The sequence below is a fragment of the Doryrhamphus excisus genome, linkage group LG13, assembly GCF_037039965.1.
Source record: "Doryrhamphus excisus strain RoL-2023G ecotype Guam linkage group LG13, RoL_Dexc_Guam_v1.1, whole genome shotgun sequence".
NCBI lineage: Eukaryota > Metazoa > Chordata > Actinopteri > Syngnathiformes > Syngnathidae > Doryrhamphus > Doryrhamphus excisus.
The window spans coordinates 9,805,013-9,828,792 of NC_136369.1; the positions used below are offsets into that span (position 1 = coordinate 9,805,013).

At 38.5% G+C, this 23,780-nt stretch overlaps 3 protein-coding genes across 5 annotated transcripts in view; 1 reads left to right on the plus strand and 2 right to left on the minus strand.

Moving 5' to 3' along the window:
• The first annotated feature begins 210 nt into the window (after positions 1-210).
• On the plus strand, positions 211-9,605 carry ampd3a (adenosine monophosphate deaminase 3a). Of its 2 annotated transcripts, none has more exons than XM_058089063.2 (14): positions 211-459; positions 629-815; positions 1,728-1,893; positions 1,964-2,183; positions 3,727-3,856; positions 3,937-4,131; positions 5,091-5,222; positions 5,310-5,473; positions 5,544-5,670; positions 6,986-7,149; positions 7,238-7,358; positions 7,442-7,615; positions 8,900-9,010; positions 9,098-9,605. In XM_058089063.2, exons 1-14 carry the CDS (start codon positions 239-241, stop codon positions 9,269-9,271), a joined length of 2,286 nt encoding a protein of 761 aa, XP_057945046.2. In that variant the 5' UTR covers positions 211-238; the 3' UTR covers positions 9,272-9,605. The 2 variants fall into 2 exon arrangements, with proteins under 2 accessions (XP_057945046.2, XP_057945047.2); XM_058089064.2 differs by having other exon boundaries at positions 629-674.
• lyve1a (lymphatic vessel endothelial hyaluronic receptor 1a) lies at positions 9,277-12,536 on the minus strand. Of its 2 annotated transcripts, none has more exons than XM_058089066.2 (6): positions 12,377-12,536; positions 12,123-12,300; positions 11,906-12,045; positions 10,927-11,097; positions 10,746-10,818; positions 9,277-9,986 (listed from the first exon to the last, which is right to left on the minus strand). In XM_058089066.2, exons 1-6 carry the CDS (start codon positions 12,456-12,458, stop codon positions 9,884-9,886), a joined length of 747 nt encoding a protein of 248 aa, XP_057945049.2. In that variant the 5' UTR covers positions 12,459-12,536; the 3' UTR covers positions 9,277-9,883. The 2 variants fall into 2 exon arrangements, with proteins under 2 accessions (XP_057945049.2, XP_057945048.2); XM_058089065.2 differs by having other exon boundaries at positions 9,277-9,989.
• A 2,190-nt stretch (positions 12,537-14,726) lies between these two features.
• The window catches only part of mrvi1 (murine retrovirus integration site 1 homolog), a gene marked incomplete at its 5' end in the record, with an annotated part of 29,607 nt that continues 20,553 nt past the window's right edge, over positions 14,727-23,780 (minus strand). The window contains 9 exons of the mRNA XM_078795831.1: positions 14,727-15,379; positions 16,098-16,226; positions 17,297-17,419; positions 17,902-17,966; positions 19,098-19,232; positions 19,332-19,381; positions 20,586-20,739; positions 23,243-23,374; positions 23,483-23,623. Of these exons, the coding sequence (XP_078651957.1) occupies positions 15,217-15,379; positions 16,098-16,226; positions 17,297-17,419; positions 17,902-17,966; positions 19,098-19,232; positions 19,332-19,381; positions 20,586-20,739; positions 23,243-23,374; positions 23,483-23,623 (1,092 nt within the window). The remainder of the gene's footprint in view (positions 15,380-16,097; positions 16,227-17,296; positions 17,420-17,901; positions 17,967-19,097; positions 19,233-19,331; positions 19,382-20,585; positions 20,740-23,242; positions 23,375-23,482; positions 23,624-23,780) is intronic.

Here is a 23,780-nt window from a genome sequence, read left to right on the forward strand (position 1 = left end):
CTGATCAAGGTTAAAAAATCAAAGCTGTGATATACCCTGAAAAGTTCAGAGTAAGCCCCCTGGGTGGGGATGTTGTGCATCAGCTTGCCCTTACGCTTCTCACAGAAAAATGCCCTAACCAGGAGTTCTTTGTTTACAAAGCAGACTGTCCTAACAAGATGGGCGAGTTCACTATGTATTATAAACAGTACTTTGCTGTCATCACTGACTTTGCCCTGGCTTCTGCCAACTTGCAGACATGCCTCGCCAATTCCCCAAGGTAACGCTGAGTGAGGCTGTGGAGGAGACCCAACTCCTGGCAGAGAAGGTGTATGCGTCGGCTCTGAAAGAAGAGGACAATAAAGATGCATTGTCTATGTTCATGGTGCCCGAGGACTGCCCCATCGGCCTCCAACAAGCCAAAGAGCATGAATTGCTTAAGGAGCTGGCTGAGCAGCAGTCAGAGGAGAGCAGCAAGAGGTAGGCCATGTTTAAAGAGCGGAAACACAATCTGGGACGTTGATTTATTCAAACTGAACGGAATCGTGCCAAATTCTATAGAATACTGAACTGTGATTTTAGAGATTCCTTAGGTCAAATTTGGACTTACAAGAATTCAAGTTAACCAAATATGTTCCTTACTTTGCAGAAGGAAAAGCCTAAAGATGATTCGTTCCCAGTCCATGTCCTTGCAGGTGCCAATCAATCCAGACTGGACATGGTCAGGAGCTCTTGCGCCATTCCAATCACCCAGCTCCAGCTCACTGGGCTCATCATTACAAGAATACTGCCCTGACTACCAGAGGGTCACCATTAGTGGTGATTACTGTGCAGGAGTGAGTGCAGTAAAAAAGAGGATTAGTGGCTTGTTTATCATAATAATAATAATAATAATAATACAGTACTGTACTTGTAAATGTGCTTCCTCGCCCATATCCAAATATTCACAAGACACTAGATACACCAGGGGTCTCAAACTCAAGTTACTTGGGGGCGAGGGTTTGGGTGAGACTGGGCCACATTGAGTTTTCCAAAAAAAAACAAAAAAAACGCATTTATTAAAAACAGAAAAATATACAAACTTTTTCAGTGCTTTGGTTCCGATTTTCTACAATAAAAGCGCTGATAAAACATTCCACTGTTCTCAAACATCTTAATTTTTATTTTTCTGCACAAAATAAGATGAAAAATAAACAAATCAAGAATAAAGAAAATCAATCAATCAGTAATAAATAAATATAATAATAATAAAACAGCAAATAATAAAAACTTAAGAAACCACATATAGTTGGTGGGTAGACAAATTATTTTTTTCAGATTAAAATGAACAAAGCATTATTAGAGCCCTGTAGACATGACTAAACACGACTATAGTCACATTTATACTTGATTTCACAACATATTGAGCAACTGCAGGGTCTTGAGACACATGCTAACTCGCAAACTAGAGAGCTAGCGACCTAAACGGTAGCCTTCAAGTTATTTCCTTTAAACTTAAATAGCCAAAAACTTACCACTTCCACACTTATAGGGAGGATAACTATTAACAGTTATTTAACCTTTAACATGAACATTAATCAAACGTAATAATTTTTTCTGGGTACATGATACCATACCGCATCCATATCAAACTTGCGTGGGCCGCACTACCATTAAACTTTCATATCCTGCGGGCCATATTTGGCTCGCGGGCCGCATGTTTGAGACCCCTGAGATACACTAATGTGTTGACTTTGTGCTTCATTCAGATCACAGTGGAAGACTATGAACAGGCGGCCAAAAGTCTTCTCAAGGCACTGCTCATCCGTGAGAAATATTCACGGTTAGCCTATCACAGATTCTGTAGAACTACAGCCCAGTTCCTTCGCCGGGCTGAAAATCTGAGTTGGTGTGAAGAGGACGATGTTCAACCAGGTTTGAGCAGACCTTAACATGACCGATGGTGTCTTTTGCATAACATATTAATCTTGCTGTGGTTCTCTAGATATGTGCCCATGTCCTACAGATGGCGAGGATCCTTACAGTATGGATAACATCCCAGAGAACCTGACCTATGAACTGCAGATGAAGGATGGAATAATGTATGTGTACGACAGTACTGACGCTCTAAGAGCAAATTGTCCACATGACCTTCCTTACCCGGATCTGGAGACGTTTGCTATAGATCTCAGCCACGTGCTAGCAATGATTGCAGATGGACCCACGTAAGTTGCCAAAACAAACATCAAAGTTATGCTGGTAGAAAACAGAGAACTGGTTCCCATACACTACACTAACAAATTCCTAACTTTAATTTCATCACTGTTAGCACAAAATGATCTAATGTACATGATAGGCTAATTCGGTTGTTTTCAATTATTTTCTTTCATGCCCTAACCGTGGGATGGAAACATTTTCGCACCCCATCCCAATTTAAAATTCTATTGAGAAACAGATAATATCTATCATATTCAAGAGTCAAATTGCATGCCGAGTATGTCAAATTCATACATGTTGCCAGATAAGCACTAAGACGCAAACAATGCATAACGATGAGCGAATTCAAGAAACAATACAAGCAGTTGATGTTTGCTAAATACAAGGATGAAGAGTCTTGAACCAGTCATGATGTGCTATATATATCACTATATTGACAGTTACTATGGTACACATAATGTCATTGTATGGTCATATCACCTCGTACTTCGATACGGGACAAAAAAAAATTACAAAATTAAAAAAACAAAAAAAAACCTTAAACTGTATTACGGAAAGCAGGAAGTGAACAAATGTAACAGTTACTGATTGTAAAAGTACCAGATGGAGGGGTAGGATTTAATAAGCTTTGCTTCTTCCTACTCCTTTTGAACATGTGGAACTGCGAACTGATTATGTGATGCATTCAATTGTAATCTAGTGCATGTTCAAATGAAATAAAACCATTACCATTAGCATTACCATTAGCATTACTATTAGCATTAGCATTAGCATTAGCATTAGCATTAGCATTAGCATTAGCATTAGCATTAGCATTAGCATTAGCATTAGCATTAGCATTAGCATTAGCATTACCATTACCATTACCATTAGCATTAGCATTAGCATTAGCATTAGCATTAGCATTAGCATTAGCATTAGCATTAGCATTAGCATTAGCATTAGCATTACAATTAGCATTAGCATTAGCATTAGCATTAGCATTAGCATTAGCATTAGCATTAGCATTAGCATTAGCATTAGCATTAGCATTAGCATTAGCATTACCATTACCATTACCATTACTATTGCCAATACTGATGACTGATTGTGGGTTGGGAAAGGCCCATATGCTTGGCTATATCACTGTTGCTCAAACCGGCCTCCACCATACACAGTAACGTTGTTCACGTGATGAACGTGGCATGATGCCGTTCACTGGATTAACACTGCTGGCCTTTTTGGTGCCTTTATATGGGCCTCCAAAACCAATCGTCAAATTATGCAGTATTGCACAATGTGTATTTGGTCCAACCCATGTGCAATGAACCGTGACAACATAAGAACTCGTCATTACCTGAACTACCCGAACACTAAGTCAACAATAAATCCACAAAATATAATTACAACTGTCCCACAAGTAGAAATATGAATTCATTTCCACCTGAGAGTAACTAACTGCTATTGTGACAAATTAATATTTATACATCATTATTGTGATACAGTCTGTATACGAATTGAGATTGAAATAAATTAACCAATAAACTAAAAAACAACCATTCTTACTTTTAGCAAAACATACTGCCACAGACGACTCAACTTCTTGAGTTCCAAGTTCTACCTTCACGAAATGCTCAATGAGATGGCTGAGCTCAAGGAACTAAAAGGCGTTCCGCACAGAGACTTCTACAACGTGAGAAAGGTTGGTATGCTTCTTACGAGGCATTAAGCAACCTGTGTTCATTTCATAATCGGTGGACTGACACTGCATTTGCCACCCAGGTGGATACACACATTCATGCAGCTGCATGCATGTCCCAGAAGCACTTGTTGACCTTCATACAGAAAACATACAATACAGATTCAGACCGTGTGGTTATGGAAAAGGATGGTCAGAAGATGACTCTCCAACAGGTGTTCCACAGTCTCAACATGGACCCATACGACCTTACTGTGGACTCCTTGGATGTACATGCTGTAAGAAAAAGGGTGCCACTATCAGCCTTTATGTTCATCATCTGCTTTACTTTTTATTTATGCTAGTGTCCTTAATTTCCAGTCAATTATTCATTCATAATCACCCTACAACTCCATGACAACCAGTTGTAAGTGTGCCCGATGTATGTATATCCTATATCCCAGAGGTCTCAAACACGCGGCCCGCGGGCCAAATGTGGCCCGCAGGACACTAGTTTGAGGCCCCCGCCTTGATATGAAAGTTTAATGTTAGTGCGGCCCGCGCAAGTTTGATATGGATGCTGTATGGTATCATGCACCCAGAAAAAATTATTACGTTTGATTAATGTTCATGTTAAAAAGGTTAAATAACTGTTAATAGTTATCCTCCCTATCCGTGTGGAAGTGGTAAGTTTTTGGCTATTTAAGTTTAAAGGAAATAACTTGAAGGCTACCGTTTAGGTCGCTAGCTCTCTAGTTTGCGAGTTAGCATGTGTCTCAAGACCCTGCAGTTGCGCAATATGTTGTAAATAAAAAAAGTATAAATGTGACTATAGTCGTGTTTTGTCATGTCTACAGGGCTCTAATAATGCTTTGTTAATTTTAATCTGAAAAAAATAATTTGTCTACCCACCAACTATATGTGGTTTCTTAAGTTTTTATTATTTGTCGTTTTATTATTATTATTATTATATTTATTTATTACTGATTGATTGATTTTCTTTATTCTTGATTTGTTTATTTATTTTTCATCTTATTTTGTGTCAAAAAATAAAAAGTAAGATATTTGAGAACAGCAGAATGTTTTATCAGAGCTTTTCTTGTAGAAAATTGGAACCAAAATTTTTAAAACATTTTTAGTTTTTAATAAATGCGATTTTTTTTTTTTGAAAACCTGATGCGACCCAGACCCTAGCTCCAGTGACCCCCAAGTAAATTGAGTTTGAGACCCCTGCTGTTTCCTATATTCATTTTTACAGGGGAGGCAAACATTCCACCGCTTTGACAAATTCAATTCCAAGTATAATCCAGTTGGAGCCAGTGAACTCCGGGAAATCTTCCTGAAAACTGACAACCTCCTCAACGGCGAGTATTTTGCTCGCATTATTAAGGTAAATAAATGTTAGTATATTGTAAATCCAGACAGAATTTTTTTTTTTTTTTTTGGCCATGTTGCATTCTAACTTTGAACTTTACAGGAAGTGTCCCATGACTTGGAAGAGAGTAAATACCAACATGCAGAGCCACGCTTGTCCATCTATGGGCGCTCACCAGAAGAGTGGCACAGCCTGGCTAAGTGGTTTATTATGCACAAAGTATACTCGCCCAACATGAGATGGATCATTCAAGTACCTAGAATATAGTGAGTCTACCCATTTTTATTACTCTTCATTCTTTAAAAAAATTGATCATTTTTGTGTTTTGTGTTTCAGCGACATATTCAAGTCAAAGAAGTTGGTGCCCAATTTTGCTAAGATGTTAGAGAACATATTCCTTCCGCTGTTTGATGCAACTCTTCACCCGCAAAATCACAAAGAGCTTCATGTGTTCCTAAAATACGTACGTATTTTTTTTAAATTTATGATACCAATTATAATTCATCAATGGGTACAGTATGCTGTTATACAGAAAATTGTGTTGACATTGAATCCAGGTATTAAGATGATGACACTGATGGTGGCACCATACTATTTCTGATTCTGGGATGGAGGAGATGAGACTCAAAAGACACAAAGAAAAAAAATAATTGCTTGTAAAGATTATTTGTTTGACTGTTGTTGAAAATTGATAATTGAGCAAAATAATTTTAACCTACAAACACAACAAAACAAAAAAATACATCAGAACAATATTTTTCACCATAACACTTAACACTAGTTTCACATCCCATCCATGAATGCCTGAAAAATACTAGTTGAAATTTGTGGATTTTAATATGATTCTCCAATTCTGGTTCTAGTCCAGGGGTGGGCAAACTTTTTGACTCGCGGGCCGCATTGATATGACAAAATTTACGGGGGTGGGGGGGCTATATATTTTACACGTAACAGTCCACCTGGTATTATTGTATCTGTAAAATTGTCATGCAATCTGCTATTATTATTTATTATTTTATATTTATATTTAAATATTTTTAAAATAATAAAATATTATAATAATTACAATAAAATTAAAATAATAATTATTATATTATTATTATGTAAAATATGCAAATATAACAATAATATTATATATAATTAATATAATAATTAGCATTAATATAAAATTATAATAATCATAATAGTTCTAATAATTATTATAATAATCTAATAGTAATAAATAATCTTATAATAATAATAATAATAATAATAATAATAATAATAATAATAATAATAATAATAATAATAATAATAATTATTATTATTATTATTATTATTATTATTATTATTATTATTATTATTATTATTATTATTATTATTATTATTATTATTATTATTATTATTATTATGTGCTTGTGTCCCTTTTTTCAGGGGCACTTTGTAAACAACAGACCATGTCAAAAAACGAAATTGATAAAACCATCAAAAGGTTGGCTCAGGCCATGATGCCAGGTTGTATGTTGAGTTTAAATTAAATACTTTGGAAAGATTGGGCGGGCCGTATTCAAACACTTGGCGGGCCGGATGTGGCCCCCGGGCCGTAGTTTGCCCACCCCTGTTCTAGTCCATACTCAGGCAGCAGCATTTTAGATTTGTTGGAAAATTTTTAAGGACATCTTGGTGGACCATCCTGTTACTATAGAGTTACATTTAGATTTGTAACTCCCAAACAAGTCAAGAAATTAGCAATACATATTGATATTTTTGCTTGTAAAAAGCTTCTTTTCTTCCTACAGGTGTCAGGCTTTGACAGCGTAGACGACGAGTCCAAGCACAGCGATCATATGTTCTCATTCAGGAGCCCAAAACCTGAACAGTGGACTGGAGATGACAACCCCCCATACAGCTACTACCTCTTCCATATGTATGCAAACATCATGGTGCTCAACAATCTCAGAAAGTATGAGCTCATTCTTTTTTTCTGTGAATTGTAAAGCGTTCTTCATATTTTGCAAACCTGGAGTTTCTCACCTTGTATTGGTCTGTAGAGAGCGTGGCCTTAGCACCTTCCAGTTTCGCCCTCATTGTGGGGAGGCTGGTTCAATCACTCATTTGGTGTCGGCTTTCCTCACATCAGACAACATCTCACATGGACTCAACCTGAAGAAGGTAAACACTGCTCAACGTGTACCATACCACATTGTTGTTCAGGTATAGAACATTTATTAGTATTTATGTTGTGATCCACTTAGAGCCCTGTGCTTCAGTATCTGTACTACTTGGCCCAAGTCCCCATTGCCATGTCTCCATTGAGCAACAACAGCCTGTTCCTGGAATACTCCAAAAACCCTCTACGAGAGTTCCTGCAGAAGGGCCTCTGTGTGTCCTTGTCTACAGATGACCCCATGCAGTTCCACTACACCAAAGTAATATTTCAACACTTTCAGTCAGTCATTACTGTTTTGTTGTTGTAGTACTGCTAATTAGAAGTAAAAAACTATTCATTTGCATTTTACATAACCAAAGTTAGACCAGAGTTCAATTCCACCCTCCGCCATCTCTGTGTGGAGTTTGCATGTTCTCCCCGTGCATGCGTGGGTTTTCTCCGGGTATTCCGGTTTCCTCCCACATTCCAAAAACATGCTAGGTTAATTGGCGACTCCAAATTATCCATAGGTATGAATGTGAGTGTGAATGGTTGTTTGTCTATATGTGCCCTGTGGTTGGCTGGAGACCAGTCCAGGGTGTACCCCGCCTCTTGCCTGAAGACAGCTGGGATAGGCTCCAGCACCCACGCGACCCTCGTGAGGAAAAGCGGTAGAAAATGAATGAATGAATAACCGAAGTTAGCATAGCAATTTTTAAGGTATTTTTCTTATTTTTCTGTGGTTTTTGTATATAATGACTGCCTTCGGGCGGCATTCCTTTCATTCTAACGTGTTTTGGCCTAGTGGATGTGACAAATTTTTTCAATGGTCGTTTTGATTGATCCCTATGAATTCTGCCATTGATAATGATTTTTTTTTAATTTATGCGATTTGAAAGAATAATACAATTAAATAACAAGCTGTTTTTAATATTTAGCAAGATCATGCAAATAAAGTATAGCCCAATTCATATCGTGTAACAATTCCTTACAATGTGATGCAAGATTTGTGTTCAGAAGGATGTTGAGCTATATTCATGAGCTATATTGAGCTATATTGAGCTATATTCATGCTAAGACACAACATCATTGTGCCAAATAAATATTGACATGGAAACAGGAGCTCTGAACATACAGATAGAGATTCTTATTCATTCTTATTTTTTCCTCCATTATCAAGCATGGAGTTTATGCCCAGTCAGGTAATTTAATTTCATCCTGGATATATCACATGATGTGATTTGTGTTGTTTTCGATACTCTACGAGGAGATAGTAGTAGTAGAATAGTAGTAGTAGATAAAGGACATTTGCATGCTGCTGATTGCAGAAACGCTACCCTTTCCACTTTTATTAAGTCAACCTTGGTGGAGGTGTGCATTCATTCATTCATTTTCTATCGCTTTTCCTCACGAGGGGGTGCTGGAGCCTATCCCAGCTGTCTTCAGGCGAGAGGCGGGGTACACCCTGGACTGGTCGCCAGCCAATCACAGGGTGTGCATTGGACCTTTTTGTTTTCATATGACAACATTATTGCTAATACCGTACTGTTTTTCTTCATGGTAGGAACCTTTGATGGAGGAGTATGCTATTGCAGCTCAGCTGTGGAAGCTCAGCACATGTGACGTGTGTGAAATAGCTCGAAACAGCGTACTGCAAAGTGGACTTCCTGAACAGGTACAGTGTCAGTTTGCTGCTTTTCTAGAATTGCCATTTAATAGAAGATGGGTCATTTGTATATAATAATGATAATGTCATTTACAGGACAAGAAGCACTTCATAGGAGTGAACTATCTTCAAGACGGTCCTGAGGGTAATGACATTCGCCGCACCAACGTGGCCCAGATCCGCATGGCCTACAGACATGAGACTCTGTGCAATGAACTCAGCTTTATTGTGGATGCTGTTAAGTCTGAACCAATGAATTCTGTTGTATGAATATGTCCAAGAACTCATGTGCATCTTTTATTAAGTGCCTGTAGTCCAAATGCAATCAAAGAAATATGCAATCATACTTCACTGATGTCAAGTTGACAAGAAGAAAAATAATAATAGTTTTCTGAGAGATGTCAGAAGACTTCAAAGGAGATGCAGCAGCTTGAGAAAAATAAAATTAATTTAAATCTCTTAGATGATAAATCTCCTGGCTTACAGGTTTAAACAAGCAGTATGACTGGTCAGATGTGTGTGTGTGTGTGTGTGAAGTGCACACAATCCATCTTCACACAAAGTCATTGTGACTCTATAAACATTTGCACTTGATTTCAAACAAGAGATTTGTCCTTTACTGTTTGCACAAGGCACAAAAAGGAACTTGCTGAGCAAGATTTAGACAAATGGGATTACACAAATACACAACGTCTAGTTTGTCCTTAAACTGTCACTTCTTGTATGTACTTGAAGTATCTAAGCAATACAATCAGAGAATCATTTCACATGAATTCAATAGACAGGATGAATTAAGAAAAACAAATATGCATGGGTCAAAATCACATTATGTTGCAGTCCAGATATTGTTACTTTATCCGTTCAACTTGCAATGTCACCAACTTATCTCTTATCGTCTTTTTCTGCTATCTTCACACTTGTCCACTCTTTGGCCTCCATGTAGTCCCTCTTCTGATTCACATCAGCTCTATGAACGTTCCTCTTTCTGCTGACAATCGTGACAAACAAAGACACGCCGTATTATACATGATCACATTCACAATCTAATAAGATCCAATCCGAGATTTATATTTGTTTACCTTTACAAACACAAGAAAGGTCAGTTTTGATTGACACTGTGTCAGAGATATTAAAGTGGACCTATTAGGCTCATTTTATGACCCTTTGTATTGAGTTGTGGACTCCTATATAGAGCAGCTACACACAATAACCCGCACAGAAAGCTTTCTAGATTTTCTAGAATCTGCACCTATTCCAGTTGTATTTCCTATGATTTGTGCTTCCTGACAAAACAGTCTGTTTTGCCTCCGGGCATTCCCACTACGCTGTGATTGGTCACACTGCCAAAGTGCTTCCTAACTATGAACAATATATAAGGAAGTCCGCCCCTCTGTGACATCACAAAGGGGCAGTTTTACCACGCCTTTTGATAACGAGCGTTTTGGGCCATCCTAAACTTCTTTCAGGGCATCAACTTTGGCATCGTTTAACACGAGAAGACTACATTCTAACTACATTTATAGGTCAGAAAAGTGGAAAAAGCATAATAGGTCCCCTTTAACAGTCACTCAGCTGCAGAGAGTAAGGTGTAAAATGTGACTGATTTGAACAAATGTTTTTGTACAAAAAGTCATGGCCACAATATTGGCATGCCAAACATACAAAAATTTTTTTTTTCTAAAGATACCAATATTTTTGGCGAATGATTTGGAATGCCTGATCAATTTGAATTCAGTCAACTTACATTTTGAAGTACGCAAAGACGGCAATTGCAAGAAGCAGGATGGCGCACGCTGACGTGATGAGCACCACTTTGCCTGTAAGTGTTAAATATGACAGGTCAGAGTTATGATAACAAAGTTATGAATACAGAGTGGAAAAACAATGATACCATATACTGTAATTAATACAAGCGAGTGGCATACCTTTCCCAGAGCTTTGTTCACCTCCGACTACACGGGCAAGCTCGACCCCATCTAAGCTGTCCAGCAGTGAAAGGTCAGAGGGCAAGGAAAAGTTGAAAATATTGAGGAAGGGGGGGAGTGTGGGGTTTTTAGCGGACTCCAAAATCCAAGTTTCTTCCTCTGGTTGTGATGCTGTTAAAAAAAACAATGAAAGATGAGATGTGATGAAGTTTATGAATAACATTTAGCTGTTACTATTAAAATTATCAGGTGATACTACCAAATTATTATTAGAAATATGGTTTCATTGACTTGGGACAATATTTTCTTGTCAACAAGACATGAATTTTATGCTATATTAACACAATAGTTAGTCTGAAATAAATACAATAGCATTGGGCTGATTGAGCATTTTCATTATTAAAATACTAAAACACATTTTATTAGTTCAATGCAAAAAAGGGTTAATTTTGGATCATATTTATATTAATCTAACAAAATTAAAATTCAGAGAACCTTTTGACATAATAATTCAGCTTGGCACTACAAATGAATGAATAACCGTTATTAAATATAAAATACATATTACATAGACAGACTTTCTTTATTGTCATTGCACAATAACACAGCTGTGAAATTGCCAACGAAATGTCGTTGCCTGGCTCCCGTATAATAATAAAAAATGAATGAATGAAATAATAAATAATAAGTAACAAATAATAAAAAAATAAAAAATAAAAAATAAAAAATAAAAAATAAAAAATAAATAATAAATAATAAATAATAAATAATAAATAATAAATAATAAATAATAAATAATAAATAATAAATAATAAATAATAAATAATAAATAATAAATAATAAATAATAAATAATAAATAATAAATAAATAATGTGGAGAATAAATAGATTACTGCCCATTGTGATTACTGTCTTTTGTCTCAACACAATCACAATGATTAGTTTGCCATCATATTAGTATATTTTCATGCAAATATACCTGATTCATTAAAACAAAACACATCAAATTTTCGGGTAACAGCAGCTCTCCATTTGACCAAGCCAGTCTGGTTTTGTCCACAATTAGAAAGTGCCTTGACACGGGGGATGACTACAAAATGCTCATCGATCCATCCGAACCTTAAGCACAACGAACATTGATTTAATCAGCGTTTCCTTTTCTTTTATTTAGAGAATTACAGTGCTTTAGGTCTTACCTGCATGTTTCCAAACCCCTATTGAGGGCAGCCATGACTTGGTCTTTAGTGGCGATGTTGACTCCGAGAAATAAGCAGAGGTCACGGGCGTCCGTGGTATTAAAGGCATACTCAGGCTGGTTGAGCTCATTCAGATAACTAACCTGGAACACCCCAGCAATGGTGTTTGCTGGGAAGACTGGAAACAGCATAGAACAAATCATTCACAAGCATTTAAAAATATAAAACACATAATAATAATATAGAACATTTACCTCTGAGTTTGATTTCCTTGATTTCAGCGAAGACATCAGAGATCGACAGTGCGAAAGCAATCCAAAACCAAATGGTCTTCATGACAGCCAATGTTTCGAGACAGTGTTGAGTGCTGCGTGTGTTACAGCCAAAAGACAGGGTTAAATAGCCGTGACTCCTTTTCACTGGGCCCACTGAGTGTGCTCTGCTCTGCCAAAAACTAAGGAAAGGGAAAGGGAAGAGGGACGTTGGATCAAAGGTCGAATCAAGATGCTCCGGGGGCAAGGGCCATTAAACACAGGGATAAAAGATGTGGACAGGACACCAAGTTCAACAGTAGGCAACAGCTGTTTTGAAAAAGCTTACATTTGTATGAATTATTTATCATACTCGTCCATCCATCCATCTGTTTTCATTGCTGCTTATCCTCACAGGAGTATGATGGAACCTATCCTAGCTGACTTCGGGTGAGAGGCTGGGTACACCCTGGACTGGCATACTTGTACAAAAGCAAATAAATACAATATTGGACAAAAATATTTGTTTTTTTATTGTATATAAAACTGCACCTTAACTGTGGGTAAGGGTGAATTCATTCATTCATTCATTTTCTACCGCTTATTCTCACGAGGGTCATAGGCAGGCTGGAACCTATCCCAGTTGTCTTTGGGCGAGAGGTGGATTACACCCTGGACTGGTCGCCAGCCAATCACAGGGCAGGGGTGAATTATGAATAATCAATTATGTTCACTAACAGATTTCGACAGATTTGGGTACATACGTCAATATGTGTACATAGTAGAGTTCAGATCATGAAAATATGATAAAAAATTGTTGAGTGTATTTTACATGTATCAGTAATGTGCGGTAAAGTTAACTAAATTAAAAAAAAATTATACAGCTTCCTCCTTCCCTTACTATATAGCATTCTGGTTACTTAGTAATGTTACATTGATGAGACATGATGCTAGCTTACATTACCTTCACACTACATGTAGTCAGCCATGGTATATCCGACTTGAAAAAAAAAAGGTTCTCATTCCTTGTGGAAGTGGTTATATGTCCCTGCAGGGATCCCATAGCCTGGGCAATGTAGTGTAAACAAAGAATAATAGGAATGTGATGGTGACTATAGGGGTGTTATTTCATGTTTATGGGCTCTAAAGAGAGTTTCTATGTTCAAACTATAAAAAATATTCAATTTATTAATATTGAACCCTTATGGAACCAACTAACCAGCAGGGGCAATAATTCATTCATTCATTTTCTACCGCTTTTTCCTCACGAGGGTCGCGGGGGGTGCTGGAGCCTATCCCAGCTGTCTTCGGGCGAGAGGCGGGGTACACCCTGAACTGGTCGCCAGCCAATCACAGGGCACATATAGACAAACAACCATTCACACTCACATTCATACCTATGGACAATTTGGAGTCGCCAATTAACCTAGCATGTTTTTGGAATGTGGGAGGAAACCGGAGTACCCGGAGAAAAGGGGCAATAATAAATAAATAAAAATATTTTTGTAAGTTCTACATGACTGCCACCCCTGCATCACAACCTAACAATAATGTATTAAAAATACAAGTACACAGGTGCAACGATACCTCATGGAATTTTTTTTTAAAGTGAATCAAGGTGTGATCTTACACCCGTTGTCACACAATAACACATTTTGTGTCGGTGACACTTGACATTGCACACACACGCTCCAAATGATTTCCTCCCATGAGAACTTGCAGAGTCATGAACATGGCCAGGATCCTCTCATGATCCCGCTTCCACAAAAACATCTCTCCGCATATCACGACAGCACGGAAAATGACGCAAATGGTTTGTTTGTGTGCCATTGGTGTGCCACGGAATCGTTAAGTACAAAAAGAAAATAACATTTTCTATTCATGTCAAGGGAAGAATCTTTTTTAGTTTAAGAGCATTTGTAATGATTAAGAACAGTTTTGTTTTTCCAAGTCAACTTAGCCTACTCTATGTGACCCAAATGTACTCCAGGATTTTCTCTTCGTATACAAAATAAAAAATGACCTCCAAGATCTGTCACCTGTCACTCCCATCCCTTCCTAGAGTCCCCTGCACCTCCGATGTCGTAGTTTTGTATTGTTTGTGAATGAATCCATCAAGTGACCTTGACCTTGCTGAGAACGTTATCTGCCAGATTATTTCACGGCCAAGTACAACAACAGTCTGCAGCCTCAGCATGCTTGTCTGCTTATTCCACTAACAAGACACATTTGGGAGCTCCAAGGGTGAGGATAGCTGTATCAAAGACTCCTTAAAACGTAAGAATGCTCGCTTTTGATGGACATCAGTGAAGTCAATACAGTCAATTCATTTTTTTCCAAGAATAAGTCAATGTAATGTTATCACAAACCTTTATTTCAAGGTGACGTGTCAGAGCAAATCTCTGCAGAGTTGACCGCACAAACAGACATACGTGTGAGAAAGTAGTTAGAAATAAACAGAGAGCAACATCTCCCAGTGCTGCGAAGATGCAATCCAAAAATGGCACAAAAGGAGAGCCTGATTGCAAGACAATATTGCACTCTAGAAAACTAATTTGTAGTTTGAAATCTTTAAATACATAAAATATAAATAATAAAAACATACCTTTAAATCGGTCAGGGGATTTTCATGTGTCTATATGACTATTGAAGGTGCCATATTCATCATATTCACAAGTACCAGAATTGTATTTGGTCCCTACAGAAAAAACAGTTGTGTTGATTTCCATTCTAAACCTTGTCAAAGCTAACATCACAGGAACGTCAAAGATGAATACATTGGCAGAAACAATGATTCTTTGGTTCAAACATTGTGTTCTAACTTGACAAAAGTGCTTTTTCTCTTATGTGTCTTCACCCCTGTTGTGGTAGTCAGTGAAAAAGGTGAAAATGATGATAACCAAACACATAACCAGAAAAAACATCAGGGCCAGCCAGAGAAGTCTCTTACTCCACAAAATTCTGGGACATACACGGCGAAGGAGAACCAGGACTTCCTCCATCCTCCTGTTAAGAGAAACAAATATTCACTTTCAGGCTTTGTAGCAGTCACAATACCATAAAGAGTTATGTTAAAAACATGTCAACCCATATCACCCAACTGGTTGAGGCAGAGAGCTGCCCCACATACAGTCTCCATAGAGGAGGTTTTTCCTTGTCTCTGTCATTCATTTGGGCTTCTCTGGTTCTACCAGTCACACTTTGATTGTAAGATCACAACAGTAGCAAACACTTGATAAGAAATAATGTTTACTGTCTGTAAACAGGCTGCAAAAGCAAACATTCATTGGACAATCATATAGGTGAGTATTGATCAATCACATTAACTATAAAACTGCTGGTTTATATGGTAAAACCAATTCTAATCGGTTTAGAGACTCATATAATGGCTTTGAAGTCCAACTTTAAGCCTTTCTAACTCTGGTACCAACTTATTGCCACCCCTATGTGAGCAATGGTCTCACCTTGGCAACCCCAATGGAAAATGTCTGGGCTGTATAGTAAAGGATTCTGTAAAAATGCTATTATTATTGGTGACATGCTCACAAAGAAACTGGTATGCCGGTGTTGTGCGCTACCAAGTCAAGAGCCTCATTTTATATTTAATTAGACATTTTGAAATTTACTGATTTTTACACAAGAACATGTAATATTGACAAATGTTAATATTTATTCTGTTATTATATATTTTTACATCACTCTTGTATTGTCGGTGTTTGCTCACCTGTTTGTTTCCATCTTCTTTCCGCTTTCTTCATCCCTGATTTTGGATTCCAGCAACTTCTCCGCAGCTTGCTCGTCGTCTTTCTTTTCTTCCTGGATCGATTTGTTTTGCTTCAGTCCTTCTTGGTAGCTACATTGAAGATGGTCACATTTACTAGAAATTCAAACAGCATCCAACATATCCACTAGATATAGAAACCTACCAAAATGCAACCCCATTGTTCAATCAATCTCATAAAAATAATACAATAATACAATTTAGTTGAAAATAAAATACACCCGTTTGGAGGAACAAAAATGCTCGCCTTTTCTTATAGACTGACTTACTTTTGGCAAACATCTCCATAACAATATGATAGCCACAGTGAAGCATAAATCCACTTAAAATTATGAGGTGGCCTGCAGAGGGAAGACATTATTTGACACATTTGAGCACTTTTGAATGAATGTTGTAAAAGGTGTTTCGGCAAAGTATTGTAGTATTTTAAGACGTGCACACAACTTATTGAACATTTTCTATGTTTATGGTTGTTTTCATTTTCAGTTGTATTTTTTCCAAATACAGTGGAGCCTTGATTAACACGGTCCCTGGTTTTCGTAGAATTTTGTTTCTGACTAAAATATGTCTTCATATACTGCAGTATATATTCATATATATTTGGTTATCATGTGGCCAAACAAGCGCCTAACTAGTAAGTCCGTTGACCCATGTATCATGTCAGAGAATTGAATGCTGTCTTCGGGCGAGAGGCGGGGTACACCCTGGACCGGTGACCAGCCAATCACAGGGCACATATAGACAAACAACCATTCACACTCACATTCATACCTATGGACAATTTGGAGTCGCCAATTAATCTAGCATGTTTTTGGAATGTGGGAGGAAACACGAGTACCCGGAGAAAACCCACGCATGCACGGGGAGAACATGCAAACTCCACACAGAGATGGCCGAGGGTGGAATTGAACCCTGGTCTCCTAGCTGTGAGGTCTGCGCGCTAACCACTCGTACGCTGTGCCGCCCTCTCTGAAGAATTGATAATTGTTATTGTAGAGTTGGAACTCCATAGACAGATTCTGTCATGTTTTTTTTTTTTAAAATGATGTCATCACTTTCTATCTCCAAGATAGAGATATCTATAATGGATGTCCTGTGTTTGCTTAACAAGGGAGGTGCATGTCCAGGAGAGAAGGCCTCACCCTTTATTGTACGCCTCTTCCTCAATCTTTGCCTTGATCTCTGCCCTGATCTCAGCTCTGATCTCTTCTAAGTTGACTGCAGGCTTGGCCGGTTCGCCTTCCTGCTCCGACACGCTCTTTCCACTGCATTGTTTCAGATAGGAAAAGTACAGTTAGGCCTTGCACATTGACAGTATCGTGGCAAAACATTGTGAAAGCATGTCCATCACAACATGGACTTGATGAACTGCAGCAATGGCTGATTGGCAGACAGAATACAAAGTTTGTTATGGATCTTCTACATGCAGTCCCTTTGTAACCAGGATGTGACCGGACCACTGACTCTGGATTTGATCAAATCTTTGTGTTTAGACTAGGAGCCAGGGTAGCAACTGCAAGGTTTGATGTTTTTCTTTCATTTTCATCTTTCATAAGCTTTGCCACTCCCCTAACACATCCTCGAGGTCACACAGACAAAGTTCCCTCTGTGATACAAAATGCTTTTTCAGGCTTACGTGATCCATTGTTGGAAATATGAATTGGTGACTTGGCGTCAGGTGGTCTTGTGTGCACATAATCTACTTTGTGTGGGTTTGCGTATGTGCGTGTATGCGCTCATAACCTACCACTCAGTGGTTGTCTGATGTGTGGACTCGGGTGATGAGTTGCCTTTCACATCATTCGCTTCACTCTGCAAAGACAGGAGTACTCTCAATAAAACAAAGAATTTCACTTTCCTAGATTACTTTCCTAAAATAAACAAATAGACAATATACATGGACAGTGGAAATGATAATATGTTTTAAATACAATTCATGTCTTAGCTATATACTACACGCGACACTAGTTTGAGGCCCCCGCCTTGATATGAAAGTTTAATGTTAGTGCGGCCCACGCAAGTTTGATATGGATGCGGTATGGTATCATGTACCCAGAAAAAATTATTACGTTTGATTAATGTTCATGTTAAAGGTTAAATAACTGTTAATAGTTATCCTCCCTACCCGCGTGGAAGTGGTAAGTTTTTGGCTATTTAAGTTTAAAGGAAATAACTTGAAGGCTACCGTTTAGGTCGCTAGCTCTCTAGTTTGCGAGTTAGCATGTGTCTCAAGACCCTGCAGTTGCGCAATATGTTGTAAATAAAAAAAGTATAAATGTGACTGTAGTCGTGTTTTGTCATGTCCACAGGGCTCTAATAATGCTTTGTTCATTTTAATCTGAAAAAAATAATTTGTCTACCCACCAACTATAAGTTTTTATTATTTGCCGTTTTATTATACCCTAGCTCCAGTGGCCCCCAGGTAAATTGAGTTTGAGACCCCTGCTATAATGCTTCATTCTTGCATACACCTCATTTATGCGTGAGTAATTTCATGGAATTCAGATTTGAATTGCAAATCTGCCTCCTGGTTGAAACCGAAATTCAAATTCAAGAATGAAATTTGAATGCAGAAGTCATTCTTTGTAGAGCCATGGTGGGTAGAGGCGGGGCTGCTAGCATACACACACACAGCAAAAAAGCAGGGCGTGGTGAGGAGCAATGGAAGATAACGTAGTAGAAGTGAGGAGGAAAAATGTCAAATCCCACAGCCCACGTTTGGGAATATTAATACTGAGCAAGGTGAACCCATCAACAAGAATACGTAAATACTTAAGTTAGGCAAAACAACATGCTTCAATATGCATATCCCATTACTAATAGAATACTAATTTCAACAACAAAGCAGCATGATGACGATTTTATGAGGGATGACGGTATATGGAAAATTTACGACAAACAATGTTATCCTGTTTAGTTGCGGTGAGAAAATGGAAGACTTACCAAGGCAGGAAGAGCAGCGCCAGGAGTGGAGGCCGATGGCAAGTTGGGTCCGCTTGTGGGTGGCGTCTGACCAGGGATGTTCAGGAGGTTAAACTTTGGTACCACAGCGACACTGACTCTGCGTCTGGGTAGCGCCTACAGGTAACAAAACGTGCCATGTTAGCGTGACATAAAGGTGGATACTGGTAATTGGCTTTGCTACACAGGAATTCTTAGATCCAGAAAGATCTTTACCTTTCCAAGAGTGAGTGACATGGATCTCGATGGCCGTGGAACTCCATCATCTTTATGAAGAAACATAGTATATACCATTTTAGAAGCAATCTAATCTAATTTGGCTGTGTCTGTAGTCATCAGAATTGTTAACTAATGTTCTTGAAATGTTCACAATATACAGTGGTATGAAAAAGTTTGGGCACCCCTGATAATTTCCAAGATTTTCCTAGATAAATCACTGGTTGTTGGGATCAGCCATTCCAGTTAAATATATCATATAGCAGACCAACACTGTGATTCATGAGAAGTGGAATGAAGTTTATAGGATTTACAGAAAGTAGGCAATAATTATTTAAACCAAAGTACGTAGGTGCCTAAATTTGGGCACCCCAACAAAAAATGACCTCGATATTTAGTAGATCCTCCTTTTGCAGAAATAAATGCTTCCGATAGCTTCCAATGAGGTTCTAGATTCTGGTTGAAGGTATTTATGAATATTGTTCTTTGTAAAACATCTCCAGTTTAGTCAGGTTTGATGGTTTCCGAGCATGAACAGCCCGCTTTAAGTCACACTATAGATTTTCAATAATATTTAGCTCTAAGTTGTACATTGTTCCTTTGAATGAATGCCTTAGTAGAATTTAAGCAGTGTTTAGGGTCATTGTGTTGTTCGAAGTCTCCATCCCTGATTCTTGAGCATTGTTGGCAAGAATCTGCTGATACTGACTAGAATCCATGCGACCTTCAACTTGAACAAGATTTCCAGTACCTGCACTGGCCCCACAGCATGATGGAACCACCACCAAATGTTACTGTGGGTAGGAACTACTTGTACTGGAATGCTGTGTTCTTTCGCCAAGAGTCAATGACCTTACAAATTATTGTGTTCCAATAATTAGTTTAAAGGGATTCCAATCAATAAAATAACAAGGGTGCCAAAATTTAGGCACATGACCACTTTTGTTTAAATAATTATGGCACATTTTCTGTAAATCCTATAAACTACATTCCACTTCTCATCTGTGTGTTTGTCTGCTATATTTAATTGAAATGGCTGATCCCAACAACCAGTGATTTATAAAAAGGAAAATCTTAAATTACCAGGGGTGCCCAAACTTTTTCATATCACTATATTTGTCTCCTATTTGGTTCATGGGGATAAAACCCAACTTGACTGCAGTGCTTCATCAGCATGCACCAATTCATAATGCAATAAATACATTTGACCCAAACTCAGATATAACTTCATTGTAATGAGTTCCTTGGGTTTACCTCCAGTTTCTACAGACCCTCCATAACAGCGATTGGAGTTCTGGTTGGCCAGCTTCTTAAACTCCATCAGCTCAGCGTGGTCTTTCTCGTACGTCCTCTTGAGATTTTCCACATATTGCATCATGACCTCGGTAGCCTTGCTCATGCGTTTCTCCTGTTGCAAAAAAAGTATAACAAGTCAAAATAATCTGGGACACCGTCCAATTTACTCTATGTGCTCCCAAAAACACAATATTGACCCAAATATTAGAAAAACCTGAAAATAAGACAACACTTTTTCAAGACCTGCTCCAAAAATGTGAATGACAAGAAGAAAAGCTCCGACTTGAATGGGCGTTGAATGGGCTGGCCCCCAAATACATCTCGGACCTCATCCAAATCTACTCTCCAGCGCGGTCACTGAGGTCCGAGGGCCAGCTCCAACTTGTGGTGCCTAAGACGAGACTTTTCTGTGGTTGGCCCCAAACTATGGAACTCTCTCCCCTCCCAAGTAAAAAAAGGCCCCCCAACATCAAAAGCTTTAAGTCTCGTCTTAAAACTCACTTTTATTCTCTGGCTTTTAACTCGGAGTGAGTCGTATGGTCCTGTGTCTTTTAGTTCTTCGTTTTTATACTTTTATTGCTTTGTTTCTTGTTTTTAATATATATTTTACTATTTTATTTCTTAAATGATCTTTTAGTTTTGGATTATTACTTTTTATTTTTACTAGTCTGTGCAGCACTTTGGAAACTCTGTTTATAAAATGTGCTATATAAATAAAGTGGATTGGATTGGACTTGCTTGTGGAGAAGTTGTATGGATCCAGTTGAATGTTTATAAATCTCTATTAGATATACAGTGAAGAAAATAAGTATTTGAACACCCTGCTATTTTGCTATTTCTCCCACTTAGAAATCATGGAGGGGTCTGAAATTTTCATCGTAGGTGCATGTCCACTGTGAGAGAGATAAACTAAAAAGAAAAATCCAGAAATCACAATGCATGATTTTTTAACAATTTATTTGTGTGATACAGCTGCAAATAAGTATTTGAACACCTGTGTATCATCTAGAATTCTGACCCTGAAAGACCTGTTAGTCTGCCCATTAGAAGTCCACCTGCACTCCATGTATCATCCTGAATCAGATGCACCTGTTTGAGGTCGTTAGCTGCATAAAGACACCTGTCCACCCCATACAATCAGTAAGACTTTAACTTGTAACATGGCGAAGACCAAAGAGCTGTCCAAAGACACCAGAGACAAAATTGTACACCTCCACAAGGCTGGAAAGGGCTACGGAGCAATTACCAAGCAGCTTGGTGAAAAAAGGTCCACTGTTGGAGCTATCATTAGAAAATGGAAGAAGCTAAACATGACGGTCAATCTCAATCGGAGTGGAGCCCCATGCAAGATATCACCTCGTGGGGTCTCAATGATTCTAAGAAAGGTGAGGAATCAGCCCAGAACTACACGACAGGACTTGGTCAATGACCTGAAAAGAGCTGGGACCACCGTTTCCAAGGTTACTGTAGGTAATACACTAAGACGTCATGATGTGAAATCATGCATGGCACGAAAGGTTCCCCTGCTTAAACCAGCACATGTCAAGGCCCGTCTTAAGTTTGCATATGACCATTTGGATGATACAGAGGAGTCATGGGAGAAAGTTTTATGGTCAGATGAGACCAAAATAGAACTTTTTGGTCATAATTCCAATAAGCGTGTTTGGAGGAAGAAGAATGAAGAGTACAATCCGAAGAACACCATCCCTACTGTGAAGCATGGGGGTGGTAGCATCATGCTTTGGGGGTGTTTTTCTGCACATGGGACAGGACGAGTGCACTGCATTAAAGAGAGGATGACTGGGGCCGTGTATTGTGAGATTTTGGGGAACAACCTCCTTCCCTCTGTCAGAGCATTGAAGATGGGTCGTGGCTGGGTCTTCCAACACGACAACGACCCGAAGCACACAGCCAGGAAAACCAAGGAGTGGCTCCGTAAGAAGCATATCAAGGTTCTAGCATGGCCCAGCCAGTCTCCAGACCTGAACCCAATCGAAAATCTTTGGAGGGAGCTCAAACTCCGTGTTTCTCAGCGACAGCCCAGAAACCTGACTGATCTAGAGAAGATCTGTGTGGAGGAGTGGGCCAAGATCCCTCCTGCAGTGTGTGCAAACCTGGTGAAAAACTACAGGAAACGTTTGACCTCTGTAATAGCAAACAAAGGCTACTGTACCAAATATTAACATTCATTTTCTCAGGTGTTCAAATACTTATTTGCAGCTGTATCACACAAATAAATTGTTAAAAAATCATGCATTGTGATTTCTGGATTTTTCTTTTTAGTTTATCTCTCTCACAGTGGACATGCACCTACGATGAAAATTTCAGACCCCTCCATGATTTCTAAGTGGGAGAAATAGCAAAATAGCAGGGTGTTCAAATACTTATTTTCTTCACTGTAAACCGTTTTTTGACTGCATCAGCTGCAATTATTCACCATTAAAACACAAACATCCAAAAGCATACAGATGTTTGCATACAAACTGTCAGATACAGTACACCTGGATGTGTTTAAAGCCAATACAAGAGCTGGATAAACAAATTTGATATTTACGTATGTTTATTATTGTGGTACTTTTTTTTTTTATAGTATACAAATGTCCATGTTAGCGTACCTGTCGAACCGCTCCAACTATCTCTGATCTGCTGGAAAGGCGAGTGGCCAGCCGGTGCAGCACTGCGACCGTCTCTATAAGTCGCTGATAGGCCTCACGCTGTTCCAAGTTCTGCCACTGTGGAGCAGTCATCTGAAAAGTGACAAAACACAAGGAGTGTATACTCAAGACCCAATGAACTGTATTGTTTACTGCGGGACCCATTCAGGAAATGTTATACTTTTATTTGGAAGCACTAACCTTCAGTGAGCCTTTGAATTCTTCGAGTTCTTTCTGTGTATCTTCCTCAGTCAGGTTCCTCTCCCTCTCTGCCTGTTTGAGGCGAGTCTCCAGAGTGTAGTTGTCATTACGAAAGGCCAGTGATAGTTGAACAAATGCATTCTACAGGGAGGTAATGACATCAGAACGACACATTAAACAGCACATAAAGCACTGATGAGGCGGAGAACCGACAAACTCTCCCACGGTTAAGTGCATCAGTATTCACTGAATGTGAAGCAACCTGAAGGAAAAGCTGCGATACTGACTTTTTTCACCT